The following is a 23,665-nucleotide window of genomic DNA, read 5'->3' as shown; positions in this document are numbered from 1 at the left end:
CAGAGTTTTTGTCTTTAGGACTACTTTAACCACATTGCTAAATACTGGAATTTGCACCAAAAACTGTAATATTGTACGGAAAAAAATTTGCTGTGTCATAAAATTGTTGGTGTTTTGTCAGTAAATTTCACTTCGGGAGGTTGGTAACCCTGGTACTCATGGTCCAAGGTGCAGCAATTTCCCCAGGACTAAAGTCAGTAATCTTAAAGTACAAGAGATCCAATTGTGGAGAACAATGCAGAGTGCTTTAACAAAGTCCAAATACACTACATTCATAACCACCCCTCTGTCCACATTTCTGACAAAAAAAAAAAGGATTTATTTTCAATCATCTGTTTTTCATGAGTTCATGGTTTTTAATTTTCTTATGCATACTTTTGCATGTGATCCCATACCAGTTCCTTAAAGAGTAACTCCACTTTTCTTGAGGAAAAAAAACATTCCCCTCTGGGTGATCTATGTACATTGCAAGGATTTTAACAAATGTTGCAGATTTCTACCTTTTGTTATTTTGGAGAAATAGCTGTTTGTCTATATCCATGTGCAAAGTGAATCTGTATGGGAGTGTCTTTATAATTATCAATCAGATGCTGCACCAGGGCTCTAATGAGGAAAGCTGCAAGGTATGCATCCCTTTCAGACACGATTTCACTTTCGGAGTATGTCATCAAAAATTAGATTTTTGTTGCAGGGGATTCCAAAATCTGACTTGTATTTTAGTACATACTTCTGGGAATATAAGCAGGCCAATCACTCAAGCAGGAAATTACTTTTCCAGGGGCCATTCAGTACAGCATCTCTTTAGAGAAGGCATTCTGGCAGCCATATTGCATTACAATTTACAGAAAAGTACAGCCAGCAGATTGAAAAGGAAAGGTAATTTTAATAACATTCAAATACAATATGACTCGAGTTGCAATTAATAATGCTATATTATTATTATTTGTTGCTGATTGTTTTTCCCACGTAAGTGGAGTTACCCATTTAAAAAAACAATCCCTACGGTAACATAATTTACCTTTCATGAAGTTTTATGTCCCATGTTGTGCAGGCAGAAAGATATTAGAGAGATCTTCACTGCAGAGATTCCTGTCCTCTCCCTGGCTCTGAACTTCCAGCATTGGAAAGGTTAACAGCTTCGGGTTTTCTGGCAGAACAGATAGTTCAATGGGGTCCTGCCCTCTCATTCCTCTTCTTCCATGGAGAAATGTTCTTTCATTGATTACACTGCTTGTAACACGATCTCTGAATGGGGGAGAGAATCCTGTGACTGATCAGACTCTCCCCCATTCACAGATTGTGTTAAAAAAAAAGTGTAGTCAATGAAAGAACATTTCTCAATGGAGGAAAAGGGAGGAAGGGCCATTGTTAGTGAGAGAAACTGATGGATGTCCTGCTTTGGCATTTATGGTGTTATGACTACTGCGCTTTTTTGACTGTTCCCGGTTGGGTGGTCAAAATACAGAGTAAGAGGCAGTGTGTGTTTGGTTTGGAGGTGGAGGTTTCTTCCTTCGTGTGTCTTATTTCTTTGAGCGCCATCAACCACAGCCTAAATAATGAAGATTTAGGTGCACTGTCAGCATTATTCCAGTTTATTCACACCACTCTTTGGACTTCTACATGCACTTAATTTGAATACTTCACAATTGATATTGTGTGAAATTTTTAATACACGCGTCAACAGACATTAATGCTTATCCTTTTTTGTTTTTAAATGCATTAATGTGTATTGTTATGCATTGTGATGCACATTGTATTGAGCAAAAAAGTGCATTATAACATGTTTTGATATATTTTCATTGATCTAATAGAAAATGCATCAAGAAAAAATGCAAAAGGCGTGACTACAGCCCATTCACACCTTCGGATCCTAGTGCTTTCTAATTAATGGGCTGCCATTGCACCAATATGTCCAAGAAATTGGGCACACAACATTTTCTGTAACACAGTACACAGTAGTATGTTACCATACATTGCTGTTCCCTTAATGCATTGGGGTCCTATTGAAAGAGAATGACACCACAATATGCCAGCACACTATACTGCAACACAACAGTGTAAATGGACCCTTAGTTACTGCAATGCACATTACTTGAAATACTGTGTTGTGATGCTATTCATTTGCAACAGTACCCCATTGCAGTAAATCAAATTACATCTGTTGCAGTACCCAGCAACATACAGAAACACACTATCATACGTTGTGGTGTACTGCTTTGCAAAAAATAGTGCACATCTGATTTTTTTAGGGACATTTTGAATGGTTTGCCTTAACAAAATGCACCTTAATGTGGAAAAACATGCGCATTAACACAGCAAACTAGGGAGCCAAGGTGTGAATTGGTGTAATTGGGTAGTGTTTGCAAAGCTAATCCAAATATTCCCTAAAGCCTGCAAAAATACACGCTGAAGCCTATCAAATGCTTGTTACAGTGGACCTGAACTCAAAAATTAGGATTTGCTACATTATAGAAAACATCTGGGAATGTTACTGTGTCGAAGTAGTACCCTGAAAATATACCTTTTGGAATACCTCAGTAAACACAGCAGAGCTCTTCCTGGTATGTTCGTGTACCTAGGTACACCGCCACATAGCTGTATATCTGAAGTGCGAGATCTAAGGCACTGCTGTCTGTGCTTTTTTTTGCCTCGCTGGGTCATTACTGTGCTGCTTGCTAAAGATGAATCTGCACTTTATGCACCTGTTTCTGCTTAGTTCATTCCATGGATCTGAGCCTTGTGAACCTTCATGCTGCTTCTTGAATACTCCCCTACCAGTTATCAGATGAACAGTGATCGGGGTGGGGGGCAGCTCTGACATGAGGAAGCCAAACCCTGCTCCTCTATGAAGATGGATACTTCCATACAGAGACACAAGTGCAGTACAGGACATAGTAATAAGTAATAGAGAAAATATCTCCTGCAGGCAGCCCACGGGACATACTGATAACTAGTCCTTTGTCCCCTGACCACCTTTTTTGGGCACAACTAACGAAATTCAAACTTTAAAGTCTGAGCTCAACACTCCGATTAAGCATCCCATGGGATATGCTTGTGCTTGCTTAGCAATGGCAGCACTAGGTGAGGTTTGTTGGTTCTAAATTTCCCATAGCACAATTGTAGAACCCTCATCATCTTTGGAATTAAAAAACTTACATTAGTTGTGAACTAACAATTGCCCTTGTAACAAAAACTCTGTTTTACTTTAGCATCTTCACTCTTCTTTGCACCAACTCTACACTTGAGTCTGAATGCTGCTGGTGTTGGAGTGGCTGGAAAGTTGTTTTAGGTGAGGGGAATTCATAAAGAGTGTCATATGTAAGAGACAGGCACATGAAACTGTTGGAGCCCAGCACTAAGGTCAGTGTCCATAATGGTCATCCACAGTCACATCTGATACTGGCCTGTATGTGGAATTTGTGAACAAAAGTGGAATTTTGAACTAAAGTGGAGAGTTAAAAAAACAAAAGTTGAGCTTTTGGCTGCTTGGGGATTGCTTGTGGTTACAAGTGTTTGTTTGTTTTTTCTTATTCGATAAGTTCGCTATCAGTTTTTAAAACACTTTTTTTTCTCCCTCCTTTTCAGACACTTTTTGAACAGCACTTTTTTTCCTTCAATCTGCTAATTAACCTCCCTAGCGGTCTGATTATGTCCATATTTCTGTGCTGAAAGTGGTACATTTTTTGCATGGAAATATGTATTTTTTTATTGTAGGCCTGTAATTTTTAGGAATAACTCACTGAAATCTGTCTGAACAAGAGTCTAGTAAACATTCCGGGTAGGATAAAACTTGAAACACGAAATCATAAATTATAATTTAATAAATAATCATAAAAAATAATAATATAATAATACATTTAATTCAATAATATAATCAAACCAAAAACACTGAAATTTTAAATATAGCGCCAAGTTCGCACATCGCTGAGCAAAGTCGCAAAATCGTTTTCAGTGTCTGATGACGAATTTCCCCACAAATCATTATCACTCAATTCTGCAAGTGGTTCTAATTTACTATCGCTGTTCTCTAGCTGGTCTAAAACCGCTTTTGACATAAAGGGACGCTTTTTGGACACCATGGACTTTTCTAAGTTTCCAGGCAGAAAGAACAGTAAAAATACAGGCAGGGCACAGGACAAAGCAGTAGGGACAAAATGTAAGTGAAATGCTTTGAAACAGTAATGTTTTACTATGTCATATTTGTTTATTAGAAAATGGCAGTTTCTAAAATTTTTAAATTTGCCACTGGTTTCGGCACCTGTATGTCCCAACACTCGCAGGGACCAGAACACGGAAGCTGGAATGGGCCGGAGGAGATGGCTGGGGACGCTGCAGGGGATGCATCGCGGGAGCGAAGGACAAGGCAAGTGCTGTAGGGAATCCCTGAGCAACGCCGCATGGTAAGCCCGAGTGTAGCTCGGGGTTACTGCTTTTGGTACTGAAATTTTACCCCGAGCTACACTTGGGAATACCTCCAGGGAGGTTAAGTAGTGTGGGCAATTGTTCACAGGTGTATATACGTTTCTGTACAGCTTACATTTGATGCTGGCTGGCATTTGGAATTTGTGAACAAAAGTGGAATTTTGAACTGAAGCGGAAGGTTAATTTCCTGGAGTTAAAACATGAGCCTTCTAGCCTGTATGCAAGATCTTAAACTTCCTATAAGTAATTATATTGTTACTGGGATAAAGCGTGCTAGCAAGTTTGAAGGTTTTGCTCAGTGTGCTATATGTATGCAAAAATGGTGCAAGAGCTCCAGCATGCATAACACTGTGACAGATGTAAACAGATTGCCATTCTGGAAGCTAACATAGGTCTGGAGGAGAAAATTGTAACACTGAGCAGAAAAGACAACCTCAAAAGGAACTTTCCGCTCCCTGAGAAGGTGGTTATAGAGGTTGATGTGCAGAGTGGAGTGGTAAGTCAGGATTATCAGATAGGAAGATGGGTTAATGTAGCTAAGGGGAGTGGTAGGGGCTCGCAAAAAAAGGAAGGCCAGTCCTGTGTTTTAGCATCAAAACAAATTTGCCAAGTTGGGTTAAGATGTGGAGGTGGCAGACCAATATGTCACTGCTACCCCAACAGCCAAGACAGAAGCCCATCTAGTAGGGGTGGTAATGGTGCAAGTAGGTCAAGCCAGTTGGTGGCAATAGAGGATTCTATAATCAGAAGGACTGATAAAATAATTTGTCAAAAGGATTGGTTTGCGGTCTCCCTGGTGCCAGGATTCAGCATGTAAATTACAGGGAGAGGGGCTGGGCATGACCCAGCTGTCTTGGTCTATATTGGAACCAGTTACAGAATACATGGAAGATGGATCCATAAGAATCAATTTAAAGAATTAAGCTGCAAGTTGAAGGGAAGGACCTCCAAGGTGATACTCTCTGGAATATTGACTGTGCTATGCCCAACACAGGAAAGACAGGGGGAGATAAGAGAACTTAGTGCATGGCTAAAGAACTAGTGTAAGAGGGAAGGATTTTGGTTTCTAGAGCACTGGGCTGACTTTTCATTGGGGTGCAACCTATATGCCAAAGATAGTTTACACATAAATGGATGAGGGTCTGCTGTGCTTGGGAGGAGGTTTACGTGAAGGTTGGAGGAGTATTTAAAGATTGAGGGGGGAGAGGTGAACTAGAATTCAATGGGGCAGACAGGTCAGTCAGGGGTCAGACATTAATGGAGGGTGGAATGGGGACAGATGGGGGGGTTATTGCAGGTGATAAGAAGGTTCCCCACGTTGCAAGTAACCATTGGAAATTATAGTACTATTTGTACTACAGAGGATTTACCCCCCTTTCTGACCAGGCCATTTTTTTGCATTACGGCACTGCGTTACTTTAACTGACAATTGCGCGGTCATGCAGTGTTGCACCCAAATTAAATTTATGTCCTTTTTTCCCACAAATGAAGCTTTCTTTCTGTGGTATTTGATCGCTGCTGCATTTTTTATTCTTTGCGCTATAATCAAAAAAAGACCGACAATTTTGAGAAAAAAAACAATATTTTCAACTGTTTGCTATTAAACGTCCAGTAAAAAAAAATTTAAAAATCAAAATTTCATCATAAATTTAGGCCAAAATGTATTCTGCTACGTCTTTGCTAAAAAAATCCCAATACATGTAACTTAATTAGTTTACATGAAAGTTATAGCGTCTACAAATGGCGGTAAATATACTGGATTTTTTTTGTTTTTATACTAGTAATGGCAGCGATCAGCGACTTATAGCAGGACTGCAGTGAGCATTCTGACACTGGGGGGAACTGACTGTCAATGACATCCCCAGTGATACTAATACAGTGATCAGTACTAATAAAAAGCACTGACACTGTACTAATGACACTGGCAGGAAGGGGTTAACATCTGGGGCAATCAAACCGTTAACTGTGTGCTGTTTTACTGTGTACATTGGGTGTTTTACAGTGTAAGCATGCTGCTTTGTATTGCTCTGCTTTGCGTGCTGGAGCTGACAGGGGAGAGATCTGTATTGTTTACATACAGACCTCTCCCCTGTCAGTAATACTCGGCGATTGCTGGGTGCCGGCGGGGAATCTTCAGCCGGGACCCGGTGATTGACAGCTGAAGCCGCCAATTGCAGCGCGGGTAGGACGCACACGTGGCCCCTACCCGGAAATGCGAAATCATGTATATATACTTGGTTTTTTGCAGCTGTGCCACCCTGCAGCAGTATTCTGCTATAGGGCGGTGGGCAAGCGGTTAAAGTGTTTGTTCACCAATGTCAGAAGTCTGCCAAGCAAAATACGTGAGTTGGAAGCTTTGGTGCATGAAGAGAACTAGGATTTAATTTGTATTGCTGGATTTTGGCTTCATTCTTTACATGATTGAGCTATTCATAATCCTGGCTATGCTCTCTTTTGGAGAGACAGGGTAAAACGTAAAGGTTGTGATGTCTGTCTCTATGTGAGAGGTTATCTGAAAGCGAGTGTGAAAGAGCTTGTTAATGGACAGTGTGATGAGGCTGAAGTATTATGGGTGGAACTGCATATGGGAGTGCAAACTGGAGTTTGTTGCAGACCACCCAGTGTTTATGTGGAGGTGGAGACTCAGCTCCTTGCACAGATAGAAAGGGCTGGGACAGTGATATCAATTAGTAATGGCACTGCAGGAACAGTAAAAGGGCAAAAATGTATAAATCTATTTTACATGACAATTTCATGGTACAGTTCATAGAGACCCCAACTAGAAATGATGCTCTGCTGGACCTGGTAATCTCAAACCATGTGGAGCGTATTACTAATGTTCACATAAAGGAACATCTGGGTAGGAGTGACCACAACATGATTTAATTTAATATTAGCTGTAAACAACAAGCACATACTGGAAAGACAAAAACACTTAACTTTAAGAGAGCATTTTTTACAAAACTGAAGGTTGCTCTCCAAGGCTCAGACTAGGAGAGAATGTTGTCATTGAAGAACACAGAACAGAACTGGGAATTCTTCAAAATGCCTGTATTCCCATGGGCAATAAGTTTAAAAGGCTAAAGCTAAAACCTGTGGCTCACGTCCAAAGTTAAAATAACTATAAATAATAAGTGAGCATTTAAAAAGTATAAAAATGAAGGAACCGTGTCATTTAAAGGTTACAAATAAAATAACAGAATGTAAAAAGGAAATCATGGCCACAAAAATTGAAAACAAAGGCCAGGTTGCCATAGAGAATAGGATACACCCCCAAAAAATTCTTCAAATATATTAAGAGTAAAAAGGTCAGGTCTCAGCATGTAGGCCTTTTACAAAATAATCTAGAGTGGGTGACTGGGGACAAAGAGAAGGCAAATTTATTAAATACCTTCTTTGTGTATACAAAAACTATGGGGGAGCTCAAGTCCTTAATGGGGATAATATTGACATAGCCCTAAATGATCCACAATGTCATGGTTCAGAGACAGTTAGGCAAAATAAAGATGAATAAAGCATCTGGACCAGGGTCCTCAAAGAGCTGGGCTCTGTTATATCTAAGCCATGGTTTCTAATTTTCCGAGACTCTTTAAAGACAGGCATCGTACCACTGGATTGGCCAACGTGGTGCCTATAATTAAAAAGGATCGAAATCTTTACCAACTAACTACATACTGGTTAGTTTAACTTCTATAGTTGGAATGATACTGGAGAGTTTAATAAAAGACCACACAGATGAGTTTTTGATAGAAAAAACATTTTAAAAAATAGTCAGCATGGATTCATAAAAAAAAAAAAAAAGTTGTCAAACACATCTGATTTATTTTTATGAGGATGTAGCTGTGGATATAGTATACCTGTATTTTACCAAAGTGTTTGACACAATTCCCCATATGGCTAATGTGTAAGTTTAATTCTACAGGCTTAGAAAATTCAGTTTGTAAATGGGTAGAAAAATGTTGTATTCAAAGAGTAGTTATTAATGATTCATACTCTGAACGGTCTAAGGTTAAAAGTAGTGCACCCCAAGGTTCATTGTTGGGACCATTGCTTTAATATATTTATAAATGATATAGGGTCTGGGATTAAAAGTACCATTTCAGTTTTTGCAGATGACACCAAGCTGTGCAGTGGAATAACATAATTACAGGATATCTCTACCTTGCAAGCCGACCTCAATGCACTGTTTAATTGGGCAACTATGTGGCAAATGAGGTTCAATGTTGATAAATGTAAAGTTATGCACATGAGGGCTAGGAACATGCATGCATCATACATTCTAGGAGGAAAACTGCTGAGGAGTCAATGGCAGAAAAGGATCTGGGAGTTCTGATAGATCATAGACTTAAAAGTGGCATGAAATGCCAAGCTGCAGTTTCTACAGCTAGCAAAATCCTTTCTTGTATTAAAAGAGGTATAAACTACAGAGAGAGAGATACATAATTTTACCCCAGTACAAATCATTAGTAAGACCTCATGTAAAATATGCAATTCAGTTTTGGGCACCAATTCACAAAAAGGATATCAGAGAAATGAAGAAAGTGCAAAGAAGGGCATCCAAACTGATAAAGAGGCATGGAGGAGCTCAACTATGAGGCAAGATTAGTTGAATTGAATTTATTCTTTCTTGAGAAGAGGAGATTAACCCCCCTGGCGGTATTCCCGAGTGTAGTTCTGGAAACTGAGAAACATCCACAGCATTCAAAAAGCATCCCTTTAGGTCAAAAGCGGTTTTAGACCAGCTAGAGAACAGCGATAGTAAATTAGAACTACTTGCAGAATTGAGTGATAATGATTCGTGGGGAAATTCGTCATCAGACACTGAAAACGATTCTGCGACTGAGCTCAGCGATGTGTGATCTTGGCTCTCTATTTCAAATTTCAGTGGTTTTGGTTTGATTACATTATTGAATTAAATGTATTATTATATTATTTTTTATGATTATTTATTATATTATAATTTATGATTTTGTGTTTAAAATTTTATCATACCCGGGATGTTTACTAGACTCCTGTCCAGACAGATTTCAGTGAGTTATTCCTAAGAATTACGTGCCTACAATAAAAAAAAACAACATATTTCCATGAAAAAACATGTACCGCTTTGAGCACAGAAATACTGACATAATCTGACCACTAGGGAGGTTAATGGGGGGTATGATCAACATGTATAAATACATTAGTGGTACAAATAGTGAACTCGGTGTAGAGTTATTCACTTTCAGGTCATCATAGGAGGACAAGGGGGCACTTTTTATGGCTGAAGGAAAATACATTTAGCCTCCACATACAGAAAGGCTTCTTCACAGTAAGAGCTGTGAAAATGTGGAATAGAATTCCTCAAGAGCTGGTTCTGGTCAGCTCAGTAGTCTGTTTTAAAAAAAGCCTGGATGTATTCCTTGCACATAATGGGTTATTATTATTTAGAGGTAATAACACTAGCGGTAGTTGATTCAGGGAACATCTGATTGCCTCCAGGCGATCAGGAAGGAATTTTTTTTCACCTGCAAATTGGATCATGCTTTATTGGGCTTTTTTTTTTTTTGCTTTCCTCTGTATCAACTGTGGGTATAGGATTGTGTATATGGGGGTTTGCAATATTTTTTTCTTGTTGGTTCAAATAGATGGACTAGTGTCTTTTTTTTTTCAACTTCACTTACTATGTAGCTACGTAACTGTGTAAAAAAAGGCAGACCTAATGGCCACTAGTCTTTCAGTTTCCATCCAACCTAGTGACTCAAGTCTTTTCCCAAATATGGCCATTGCCATGATCACAACTATCCTTGGCCCCTTTGTACATTTCACTTTTAGCCAGGTAATCTCCTGACAGACAGCTGAATGGGGTTGGGGGTAGAGCCCTGTGTCACATTTCTGCATGCAGCTTCCCAGCACAGACATTCCCCATTCTGAGCACGGGAATATGTCTGTATGCCAGATCAGAGTAGGTATTATTTACTGCAAGTTTCCTTATCTGTGAACTGGCAGTAGTTCTTTAAGAATCTATTGCTGCCATAGCGACAGGTTCTTAAATTGAAGGTAAGAAAAAAACCTGAAATTGTTGCACATAAATGCTTGCCTGAATTTGGCACAGGTAGTTTTAAAGGGATCCACCACCATAAAATGGCCGTAAATACTTTATTGTATTCCCTAAGTGCTAGAGGGTTGTAATTTGCTGGCACAGCTGTGCCAGTGAAGGCAATATCGCTGTGCCGTTTTTCAGACTCCCTCCTTGTTTGCCTGATGCCTAGTCAGATGGGTAGACTCACCTCAAGGCCCCAGCTCTCAGCCTACGTGTCTACAATGCAAATTTCCATGTCCAAACAGTGTCCTCCTCCCCTATCCATCCTTTTAACTATAATTGTCTGCAGACTAAACTGCACTTAGTAATTAGTTTCTCTCTTTAGTGAAGAACGTCTACTGTGCACAACTTTGGGAATGCCTAGTGGTAAAGAACTAATGAACTGTGCTGGCAGCATGTACTATTTAATGTAAAATGTTCAAACTGCCAGTGTCCCAGAGTTCATTATCTTTCTGCAGAATCTGTGCTTTATGGAAAGAGTTTTTCTTGTTTCCTGACTTTTGGATGGTGTATGGTTAGTTTTATAAAACATTACATTTATTAAGTTATTAAGTCCATTGTATTTCATTTTAGGTATATACATAGGCTTCCCATATTACACAGTGCCTCAAAGAAACTGGAGTCTGGGACTGTTCACATCAGTCCCTACATCAGAGGAGCTTACACTTTAATGTCTCGTCCACTGTCACACCTCAATATTATTATACATCTAAAATTATCTGAAGTATTCTGCAGTGCTGTACAGAGGACAATGAACTATTCACTTCAGTCTTTGCTTATGAGCATACACTCCAATATCACATTCCAAGTCACTCTTAACATTTAATACGACTATTATGAAAGTGGTGATGATGATTAATATTATACATTTATCTATATATGATGTATTCCACAGGGCTGTAAAGAAGCACTGAACTAATTATACAAGGTGCTTACACTTGCTATCACTCTAATGACCCATTCACAGTCTCACATTCCTAGTACTATTATGACAATGATGACACCTATTGTTTTAATTATTGTACATTATCACAAATGTATTCCGCAGGACTGTACAAAGAGCATTGAACCTTCCACATAAGTCTGTGCACCCAAGAACGAGCTTATACTCTAAGGTCCCACCCACAGTCAAACAAGCCTATTATTACTATTTTTTACATTTTTTTTAGCTCCTTTGTATAGGCCTGTGAAATGCAATAAACATTGAACCATTTACATTAGTCTCTGTCCCAGAGGAGGCACTTATACTGTTATGCCTAATACACAATGTATTTATCATACATTATTAAATAAGTACGTTTTTTTTTTTTCTTTAAACACTGAACAAATCACTATATTAAGCAACTGTTTTCAAGCAGTTCTGTGAATCATGACAATCTGGTACTGCACATATTTGTGATTTGAAAAGAGCCATTGATGTGACCAGGATGACTTGATGAGCAGCCAATTCTGCACAGGATTTGCACTAATTCCTTTGATGTAAGTAGAGAGCTAAATCAACATTATTGGTAGAGAATTTCAACTGAAACTCCTACCTCAAATGTTTGAGTTAAAGGCATTATACAGTGCATCCAGAAAATATTCACAGCACTTAACTTTTGCCACATTTTGTTATGTTACAGCCTTATTCCAAAATGGATTAAATTAATTTCTTTCCTCAACATTCTAAAAACAATACCCCATAATGACAACATGAAAGAAGTTCATTTTGAAATCTCTGCAATTTATCTGGTGCATCCTGTTCCCACTGATCATCCTTGAGATGTTTCCACAACTTGATTGGAATCCACCTGTGGAAAATACAGTTGCTTGGACATGATTAGGAAAGCGGGCCATCTGGCCAAAGTGAGCAATCGAGGTTGAAGGGTCTTAGCCAGGGAGGTAACCAAGCACCCGATGGTCACTCTTAAAGAGCTCCAGCTTTTCTCAGTGGAGGGAGGAGAATCTTCCAGAAGAATAACCATCTCTGCAGCACTCCACCAATCAGGCCTGTATGGTAGAGTGGCCAGATGGAAGCCACTACTCAGTAAAGAGGCAAATGGCAGCCCGCCTGGAGTTTGCCAAAAGACACCTGAGGGACTCTCAGACCATGAGAAAAAAAACCTCCCTGGTCTGACGAAACAAAGATTGAACTCTTTGGCCTGAATGCCAAGTGTCATGTCTGGAGGAAACCAGGCACCGCTCACCTCCTGGCTAATAACATCCCTACAGTGAAGCATGGTGGTGGCAGCATCATGCTGGGGGGATGTGTTTCAGCGGCAGGAACTGGGAGACTAGTCAGGATCTAAGAAAAGATGAATGCAGCAATGTACAGAGACGTCCTTGATGAAAACCTGTTCCAGAGCGTTCTGGACCTTAGACTGGGGCAACGGTTTATCTTTCAACAGGACAACGAACCTAAGCACACAGCCCACATAACAAAGGAGTGGCTACGGGCCTACTCTGGATGTCCTGGAGTGGCCCAGCCAGAGCCCAGACTTGAACCCGATTGAACATCTCTGGAGAAATCTGTGCACCGACGCTCCCCATCCAACCTGGTGGAGCTTGAGAGGTACTGCAAAGAAGAATGGGAGAAATTGTCCAAAAATAGTTGTGCCAAGCTTGTAGCATCATCCTCAAAATGACTTGAGGCTGTAATTGGTGCTAAAGGTGCTTCAACAAAGTATGGAGCAAAGGCTGTAAATACTTATGTACATGTGGTTTCTTTCGTTTTTTTTTATTTTTAATAAATTACAAAGATATCAAAACGAACTTCTTTCATGTTGTCATTATGGGGTATTGTTTGTAGAATGTTGAGGAAAAAAAAATTAATGTAATACATTTTGGAATAAGGTTGTAGCATAAAAAAATTTGGCGAAAGTTAAGCGCTGTGAATACTTTCTGGATGCACTGTAAACCTTCCTACTTGTACCTTGTATTTTTCACCTGCATAAGAGGTGCATTGATCATGCAGTTTCCTTGTGTCTTTTGTTGTCCTGTATGTACAGCCTATAATACAGTAATTCTACTTAATGCCACTGTACAGGTTAATGCATAACCTCTGTCTCTGGGCTGAGACCCGACATTTCCTGTGAAGAAACTAATATCCCACAATCTATAAATGTGATTCTTGTGAGCTACTATGGTGTATTTATATTTACTGATAAATTTAGGTGAGTAAAATAAATTAAATATTTATAATTAAGTAACTAAATTAAAATTAAGTAAATAAATTAATTTAAAATTAAATAAGTGGGTCGCCTACACTATACACATACTCACACCAATGTGTCTTAATCAAATTAAAAAAACACTTTGTGTCGCACTAGTGCTGCATGCATATCTTCACACAGAAAATCCTCAGAAGGAATCCTCAAAACAATCCGTGGTCCTATAGTGTCTTCAATAGTATATTGCAAAAAATTAAATATAGTCCACCATATCAATATACAGTCAGGTCCATAAATATTGGGACATCGACACAATTCTATCATTTTTGGCTCTATACACCACCACAATGGATTTGAAATGAAACAAACAAGATGTGCTTTAACTGCAGACTGTCAGCTTTAATTTGAGGGTATTTACATCCAAATCAGGTGTACGGTGTGGAAATTACAACAGTTTGCATATATGCCTCCCACTTGCTAAGGGACCAAAAGTAATGGGACAATTGGCTTCCCAGCTGTTCCATGGCCAGGTCTGTGTTATTCCCTCATTATCCCAATTACAATGAGCAGATAAAAGGTCCAGAGTTCATTTCAAGTGTGCCATTTGCATTTGGAATCTGTTGCTGTCAACTCTCAAGATGAGATCCAAAGAGCTATCACTATCAGTGAAGCAAGCTATCATTAGGCTGAAAAAACGAAACAAACCCATCAGAGAGATAGCAAAAACATTAGGCGTGGCCAAAACAACTGTTTGGAACATCCTTAAAAAGAAGGAACGCACCGGTGAGCTCAGCAACACCAAAAGACCCGGAAGACCACGGAAAACAACTGTGGTGGATGACCGAAGAATTCTTTCCCTGGTGAAGAAAACACCTTTCACAACAGTTGGCCAGATCAAGAACACTCTCCAGGAGGTAGGTGTATGTGTGTCAAAGTCAACAATCAAGAGAAGACTTCACCAGAGTGAATACAGAGAGTTCACCACAAGATATAGACCACTGATGAGCCTCAAAAACAGGAAGGCCAGATTAGAGTTTGCCAAACAACATCTAAAAAAGCCTTTACAGTTCTGGAACAACATCCTATGGACAGATGAGGCCAAGATCAACTTGTACCAGAGTGATGGGAAGAGAAGAGTATGGAGAAGGAAAGGAACTGCTCATGATCCTAAGCATACCACCTCATCAGTGAAGCATGGTGGTGGTAGTGTCATGGCGTGGGCATGTATGGCTGCCAATGGAACTGGTTCTCTTGTATTTATTGATGATGTGACTGCTGACAAAAGCAGCAGGATGAATTCTGAAGTGTTTCGGGCAATATTATCTGCTCATATTCAGCCAAATGCTTCAGAACTCATTGGACGCCGCTTCACAGTGCAGATGGACAATGACCCAAAGCAGACTGCAAAAGCAACCAAAGAGTTTTTTAAGGGAAAGAAGTGGAATGTTCTGCAATGGCCAAGTCAATCACCTGACCTGAATCCGATTGAGCATGCATTTCACTTGCTGAAGACAAAACTGAAGGGAAAATGCCCCAAGAACAAGCAGGAACTGAAGACAGTTGCAGTAGAGGCCCGGCAGAGCATCACCAGGGATGAAACCCAGCGTCTTCTGATGTCTATGCGTTCCAGACTTCAGGCTGTAATTGACTGCAAAGGATTTGCAAACAAGTATTAAAAAGTGAAAGTTTGATTTATGATTATTATTCTATCTTTTTACTCTTAGTCCCTTAACAAGTGGGAGGCACATATACAAACTGTTGTAATTCCTACACCGTTTACCTGATTTGGATGTAAATACTCTCAAATTAAAGCTGACAGTCTGCAGTTAAAGCACATCTTGTTCATTTCAAATCCATTGTGGTGTTGTATAGAGCCAAAAATGTTAGAATTGTGTCGATGTCCCAATATTTATGGACCTGATTGTATACACATTGTGCTCCTTCATCAGTTGTGCTCTCACCTGATGTATATGACCAAACCATTAAGTGAGGTCATACAAGCTTGTGTCCCTTTAATTGGGCTCAGAATTGGACAGATGGATAAATCCCTGTATCCCAGATGGATGGATGGATGGATAGACTTTTTCCTTTCTTTTTTATGCTGATATACATCAGGTGACAGCACAACTGGTGAAGGAGCAGTGTGTATATATAGATTTGGTGGACTATATTTAATTGTTTGCAATATACTATAGAAGACACTAAAGGACAACAGATTGTTCTGAGGATTCCTTCTTAGGATTTTCTGTGTGAAGATATGCATGCAGCACTAGCGTGATTGCTAATATCACGTTGTGGAAATATACTAGGACTCAGTTTATTGTTTTGCACGAATTGATTTGTGTGTATATTGATAGTGGAGCGTGACACAAATATTTTTTTTTATTTAATATCCCACAATCTCTGGGTTTCTCAGTTTAGTAGTTTATGGGTGAGAGCCAAGTAGTAATAAGCTCTGACATAGACACAAGCACGCAGAGCAGTTAGAGAGATCACCATATAGTCTTTCATTACATGAGAGCTCCCACATTTGTGATACAACACAGAGGAAATGGCAGGGCATTGACTGGACTCTGTGTGACCCAGAAAAAGAAGTTGCCTTGTCCCTTTAGTGAATAGGGACAAGCTAGTTGAATAAATACATTGACATAGGGAATTCAGTCACCCATGGCCCTACAAACTTCAGCCACAAAATAAGAGCCCATCCTTGAGAGGAAGGGCAAACAAACAACATAGGGGATAGAACTACGCAAATAAATAGTTAAAACAAAAACATTTGAAAGTGTTCAATGTCTTTAAAGTGACAGTAAATAAAATCCCTGTTGTCCAAAAATAATCCATATACATCCACTAAATGGCCCTGCAATTTATTTTTCATCAAAATGTTTCTTACTGTGTTTTTCTGCCTTCTTGAAACATCCTCTGTTAGCACAAAGCCCTCATTTTCCTCCTTCACCTATGTTTATTTGGAACTAGCACTGCATATAAGTTGTGGTCATGTCCACAGGTCCATGCAAATTACACGTCACTTTGTCCATAGTTCCTAGTCCATCTCAGGAGTGAGTGAGAAAGGGTGGCTACATTCCTACATACAGTGGGGCCATGAAGAATGAACATAGCCATCCTCTAACCAGAAGTCAGATAACAGCAGCAAAAAGTAATTTGGAGATTTGGAGGAGGCTGAGAGCAACAGAAGGTACTTTGTTTGAGTTAAGAATACATACCTGAATGGATTATTTTAAATCAGTTACTCATGTCACTTCAAGGGGGATATAACGCATTGGAAACTTAGAACACCTGTCAGTTATCTATTATTGTGCAAGTACATGTTCGCTTATCTTCATTTCTTGCATTAGTGACCTGACTGTAAAGTGAGGAGAAACCTTCCCAGTGGAAACCTAGGCAGCAATAAAAACCATATTTAAGGTTCTAACCTATTATTACACTATCCAAAACTTTTTGTAATAAAAATTCAGGTTTTAGCTTTCTATGAACTCTCATTTACTACAGGTAAAAGTAGCTGAAGTGTTCTAGTATACTGTTTTTATGGATCACTTTGAAAACAACATCAGCCTTCACAGTCTAAGGAAAATGAACCAAGGGTCAAGATGGCAGTTACAACTGTCATTGAAGAGGCTGGTGACAGCTGCCAGGGAGAGTCAGATAAAGAAGACACTGAACCAGAAAATTGTACTTTTCTCTAGAAGGACTAGGAGCAAGAGAAGAATCACTAACAACAACAGTCCGATGGAAATTTGAGCAACATATTAGCAGGAAGGCAAGTTTAATACAGATCTCAAAAGAAAGCCCAATAGAAAAAGTTTATTTCCCAGCACTGGAGTTCAGCTGCAGACAGTTGCAGCATGAATATTCTATTTAAAAAGATGCAGCATTCGTAGCATGCATTTTTTTTTAACGTTTATAAATTGCATGCTGAACGCATATTTTCTTTAACTGGATTCTACAACGGGATAAAGCCGCTTCCTCTTCTAGAGGTCAGTATGTATGTGGAGCACAAAAAGTTGCAACAGAGGTATGGAATGAGCACAAGTTAAAAGTTTGCCATACAAAATCCATTCAAATGGAGTGCAAGCAAAAATGGAATATGTGAAAGCAGTTGTGGTGATTTTAGGATGCACAGCTTACCTTGGACTCTAAGGACCCATTCACATCTGAGGGTTTTGTAGCTCAAAGCTCTAAAACGCTCAACAAGCCAAACCCATTGTTTTTAAAAGCCCCATTCACATCTGTGCATCCTGTCAATTGCAGCTGGACACTTGTCACTCAAAAGACTACATGAGCTACTTTTCAGGCAGATTTGGGTGTTTTTGGCCCCATAGACTTCAATAGGAACACCTGAAAACACTCAATTTGAGAGTTTTGTTAAGGCATTTTCAGCCTATATTAACTGATCTCCTCCCCCTAGTGCTTTCCATAGACTAAAATAACCTGTCACAGGCATAACCTTGTCCTGGCGAAATGTTTTAAGTTGAATTTCAGGTATATCATTTTTACACAGTTACAGAGGTCCAACTTAGACCAATGTATTTACGGTATGTATATACAATAGCTGTGGGATCCCTCTATAAGCTGGAAATCACTGTACTAGACACTACAGTGATCTCCGCTAGCTTCCAGGTTCCATGCCAAGGGCTGCCCCACTGCTTTGTGAACAAAGGCGGTCGACTGCTCTGCATGGGTGCCATTCAGAGAATGCTTTGCATTTTCTCAATGAATGCAAATCATTCCCGGATTGGACAAGGTGGAGAGGCGAGGTGGTAATGTCATGCTTTCTACCTAGTTCAATCAGGAAACGCTATGCATTCATTCAGAATACGCAAAACTTTGGTAGAGGAATCTCTGGAACCCCTGAAATAACATTCAGATCTACAGCTCATGGAACATAGGTGTGATCAGCGAGTTGTGATATAACAATTATTTTAAGAAATAGCATTACCTAATAGAAAAGATATTAACACTTACCTATTTTATGAGAAACTTGTACTGTTTTTTTTTTCTGCAGAGATGCTCAATTTTGGATTTAACTTGAGGTAAGCCGTGTACAGGGGCAGCAGGACAGAGCACAGGAGGTCAGGAGGACACAATACAGGGGGTACAGCAGGACACATTATGGAGCACACCAGGGCACATTACATGTAAGGCACAGCAAGGGCACATTATGGGGCACAGTAGGGCACATCACATGGGGACACAGCAGGGCACAATAGGGAAAATTACATGGGGTGCAGCAGGGCACATTATGGGACACACAGCAAAACATGGGGCACATCATAGGGCATAGGGCACACAACAGAACACGAGGCAGAACATGGGGCACATTATGGGGCTCATAGCAGAACATGGGGCATATTATGTGGCTCACAGCAAAACATGGGGCACATTATGAGGCTCACAGCAGAACATGGGGCACATCATGATGTTTACAGCAGGGCATGGGGCACAACATGGGGCTCACAGCAGGGCATGGGGTACATCACGGGGCACACGGCAGAACATGGGGCACATAATGGGGCTTACGGCAGAACATGAGGCACATCATGTGGCTTGCAGCAGAACATGGGGCACATCATGGGGTTCGCAGCAGAACATGGGGCACACAGCAGAACATGGGGCATATCATGGGAGACATAGCAGAACATGGAGCACATCATGGAAGACATAGCAGAACATGGAGCACATCATGGGGCACACAGCAGAACATGGGACACATCATGGGGCACACAGCAGAACATGGGGCACACCATGTGGAACACAGCTTAACATGGGGCACACAGCAGGGTACACAGAAGGGCACACAGCAGGGTACAAGGCACACAGAAGGGTACAGAGAATAAAAGATACAAAGCACACAGCAGGGTACAGGGAAGACAACAGGGTACAGAGCACACAGAGGAGTGCAGGGCACATTGCAGGGTACAGGGCACATAGAAGGGTACAGGGCACACAGCAGGGTTACAGGGCATACAGAAGAATACAGGGCACACTGCAGGGTACAGGGCACACAGAACAGTATAGGGTGCACAGCAGGATACAGGGCACACAGCAGGGTACAAGGCACACAGAAGGGACATAGGGCACACAGCAGGTGGGAAGCGGTTGTAATAAGACCTTTCTCATTGCGCGATCCTTCCTGCCGACCCCTCTTTTTCCTCCTGTCCACCCCAGGTGATGTCACATATAAGCACCTGGGTGGACGGGAGGAAAGGAGGGCTATGACAGCGGTCTTATTACAGCTGCTTCCTGCGCTACTCTGCATGTGTTGGCAGAGACTCAATCTACCCGTCAACTGTCTGTGATTGCTGGGTAGATCGATGCGGAACCCCAGTTGAGAAACACTGATATAGTGTGTCTACATTTAGGCCGGGTTCACACAGGTTCACTGAGTTTTGGCCACAATGCATAGTTTCTGTGCATTTTAGACACATTTTTAACCATGGTCCCATTGACTTCTAATAGTTTGAGCATTTTTGCTACGTGGTGCACCCACATATACACCCACACAGCAGCCAAAATGCAGCTCACCAGTGTGAACCTGGACTTATTCTAACTTGGGAAATAGAGTCACTATCCAGATTAGGCTATCAGCAGTTAAATGTGCATTTTATGTAGAAAAACAATCAAAATAATAATTTTGTGACTGTAACATTTTTGGACAAATTAATCATGGTATAAAATAATTAACTGTGATAAAATAACTTGTGCTAGCGATATCAACCGAATTTGTCATGCCACGCAAGCATTGCACATTTTATGCTGTGATGCGGATGGTTGCAAGCACATATCACACTGTAATAACAAATTATATCAACCAGCAACAACACATTATCACACCACAATACATTCTACTACTCATGAAGGACTGCAATAGCACATTACATCACACAGCAGCTGCAAAGGCAATATATTTTAACAAAGTAACATCAAAATTATACAACAATGAAACAACACAATATATGATAGAGTTGTTTATCCCCAGCCTCCTTATGTGCAACCTCTTCTACATTTACCCATACGCATTTCTCCTAATGCAACACTTCTTCATAGTCAGACACTACTAGTCCCCTAATATAAAGCTCCCATCAAATTCACCAGCAAATTAAGCTCCCCTTCCCCCAAATAAAAGACCCTGTAATTGGTGGTGAATGTAAATGCCCTTGTTAGATTGGTGGTCATTTCAGGGTCCCTTATTACTTGGTGCTGAACGTAAATCCTTTGAACTGGTGACCAGTGTAAATGCTTTGGTTACCTTGGTGGCCATTGTGTAAATGCCCTTCTACATTAGTGATCAGTGGAAGAAGTCTCTCCCTTATGTTGGAGGTCAATGAATGATCCTTTTTTAGTTTTCACTGGTTACTATGGATACTGGTTGCTGGTTACCAGGAGCTACAGAAGAGATGCTGATGCCGCTTTTTCTTTTGAGTAATGCAGATCAATAACTATGTGGGCATCGTTGGCCAGAGATCCATCCATCCAGGTGTGGACAGGCCAGCATCTCGCCCCTGTGCTCTAGAAGACCAAATAGGTTCAGCACAGGTCTATGGCTGGGCCTTTGTTAATTACCTAGACCTGTTCACCCCCTCCCCCACAAACACACACCTCCACCATCCATAATAAAATTTCACTACCATTACTAGCAGCTGCTGGCATTAGTTGTTGGAAGTACATAATTTAGAATAGCTAGATAGATGAAATAAATAAACTTGTTCTACTACCTCTTGATCTCTGCTTGCTCTCCTGTTCTGTGTCACATACTGAACATGCCATGGAAGGGGCTGATACATAAGATATGGGGCTCGTTCCTCTCGAAAGATTGCACTGCCTAACTGTAGGAAAAGAAAACCAAGATTAGTGATGCTGCCTATACTGAGACATTGAGTATTCTTTTCAATGCAGGCTAAGACACAAAATATACCATTATACTAGGGCAGGGGTGGCTAACCTGTGGCTCTCCAGCTGTTGTGGAACTACATTTCCTATGAGGCATTGCAAAGATGGGAAGTTACTGACTTGCAGAGGCATGATGGAACTTGTAGTCCTGCAGCAGCTGGAGAGCCGCAGGTTGGCCACCCCTGTACTAGGGTATCCTGTTAAAAATGAAGAGAAGAGCATTTCCTTTTCTTGTTTTAGTGGAGGGTTTTTTCACATCTCCAACTTTTTTACTTTCTGCTCTTATTTAAATCCACCCCTTTCAGCTCTCTAAGGGGAAAGCTCACCCCAAAACCCCTTTCTATAGGCAGGGCTAAGTAGGGTGCTCCATAAAGGAGACCAAATGTTCCTGTTGATGGCCTACTAAGATTTTAGCCTGTCTCAGTTGCCATGCACATAATCTCCTTCACAGTGGTATACAGAGTGTACTAACCTACTGGAATCAAGTTATAGGCCAAAAATAACACCAAATGAAAAACAATATTATTTCAGTTATGGGCCTTTGCCAAACATGCTAGTCATTTGGCTGCAGTCCTTGCCCACACCGTACACAGCTGTGGAAAACATACTGTATAAGCAGGGCTTTTTCAGTGGGAATGTGGAGGAACACATATCCTACACCTCCAGCAATGAATGTATGTAATGTCAAGGGGTGCTGGAGGGTCTATGAATGCTGCCTGTTGGGGGATCTATTGTCACTGTCATCTATTGAAGCGGGGAGTCCATTGTTGTTGCAGGGGTCTTATATTGTTAAGGGGTCAATTGTTGCAAGGAGGGATCTACTGTTGAGGAAGAGGTCTATTGTTCCTGGCTGCTGGGAGATCATTTGTTGCAGGTAGGGGCCTATTGTTTATATGTTGCATATATGTTGTTGCTGGGGGGGGTTGTTGCAGGAGTCGATTGTTGCTGGGTGCAGGGAGTCTATTTTACTGCTTGTCTTGTTATTAAAACATTTCTTACAAGTTACGTAGCACCACAAAATTATATGTGGTTCTGTATTCTCTAAAACAAGTTGGCGGTAGTTGGTGGAACTAAGGGACAGTGCTTGGAGGTGAGTGGGGGTGGGAGGGGGATGACTCAAAAGTGCGGAGTACTTGCACCTATGTTTCTGAGGAAAAGCCCTGTGTATAAGACATTAAGCAACTGGGTGCACGAAGTCAGCAGACACACACACACTTGTATGTATGAGCATAGAAGAGTTGCTTGGATTGATTGGGGGGGATAAATCATGTTTTATTTTTGGTTGTTTGAGCTGACCAACCTAATAATGACTTAGATATAACGTCACACCTCACCCCATTATTTCCCACCCCATTGGCTCACACCCCCTCACGCTACCATTAATTCACATCGCTCTCCACATTAAGATTCTCTCCACCAAACATCTCCATTATTAGCTCCTCTTCCTCACCCCAACAATCTCCCTGCCACCAGCTTCCTTTCCTCCTGTCATCAACTCCTATTCTTTCCCCCACCATTAGCTTCCTTTTCTCTCCTTTCCCTCCTCCATGAAATCCCACCACTCTCTAACACCAGCTTTTGCTGCCTTTCCTGGAAGAAACTGTACATACCTCATAAGAATAAAACATTTATCTTTAATTTTAAATACTTGAACATATGGCATAGGCTGCTAGATTTTTTAGACTGTTCCCCTTAACAAATGAAATAATTTTGTACTTTATTTTGACTGATGCACCTAAAATTCAGGCAAGAACCATCTTTAATAGATGCCAAATGTCAATCAGCCTAAAATGACTCACCTTTGCAACTGTATTTTTAATAAAAAAATAAACTCCTTTTTCATGTATTTTTTTTCCTCCCCTCATATATGCTGTTAGCTAGGCTGCATACTATTAGAAGGCTGTTTATAATTAATTACCTGTTCTAGCTGTTAGAAATACGATAGGATAAACAGTACGTTACTCACCCTTCCAAATACACGTACCACAAAGAACAGAGCCGTCATAAGAGACGCCAACATGATGACAAACTAACAGGATATATAAAATGCCAACTGCAGCCTCTGTCAGCACCACAAGCTCAACTCTACTAATAGGATTATCAGACT

At 40.5% G+C, this 23,665-nt stretch overlaps 1 protein-coding gene across 2 annotated transcripts in view; it reads right to left on the bottom strand.

Annotated features, from left to right (window-relative positions):
• LOC149461270 (uncharacterized) overlaps window positions 1–23,665 on the bottom strand; it is a 40,067-nt gene extending 16,402 nt beyond the window's left edge. For both annotated transcript variants that reach the window (XR_016312918.1, XM_089678648.1), the window contains exons 1-2: window positions 23,525–23,665; window positions 21,384–21,494 (exon numbers count right to left, since the gene is read on the bottom strand). Coding sequence is in view for 1 of the 2 variants with exons in the window: in XM_089678648.1 (XP_089534774.1) it covers window positions 21,384–21,494; window positions 23,525–23,578 (165 nt within the window). In the remaining variant the exon portion in view is untranslated. The remainder of the gene's footprint in view (window positions 1–21,383; window positions 21,495–23,524) is intronic.

Source organism: Staurois parvus, unplaced genomic scaffold (genome assembly GCF_062004578.1).
Source record: "Staurois parvus isolate SC_StPar_1 unplaced genomic scaffold, SC_StPar_1.0 ptg000207l, whole genome shotgun sequence".
Taxonomy (NCBI): domain Eukaryota; kingdom Metazoa; phylum Chordata; class Amphibia; order Anura; family Ranidae; genus Staurois; species Staurois parvus.
This window is presented reverse-complemented; position numbering and strand designations above follow the sequence as displayed.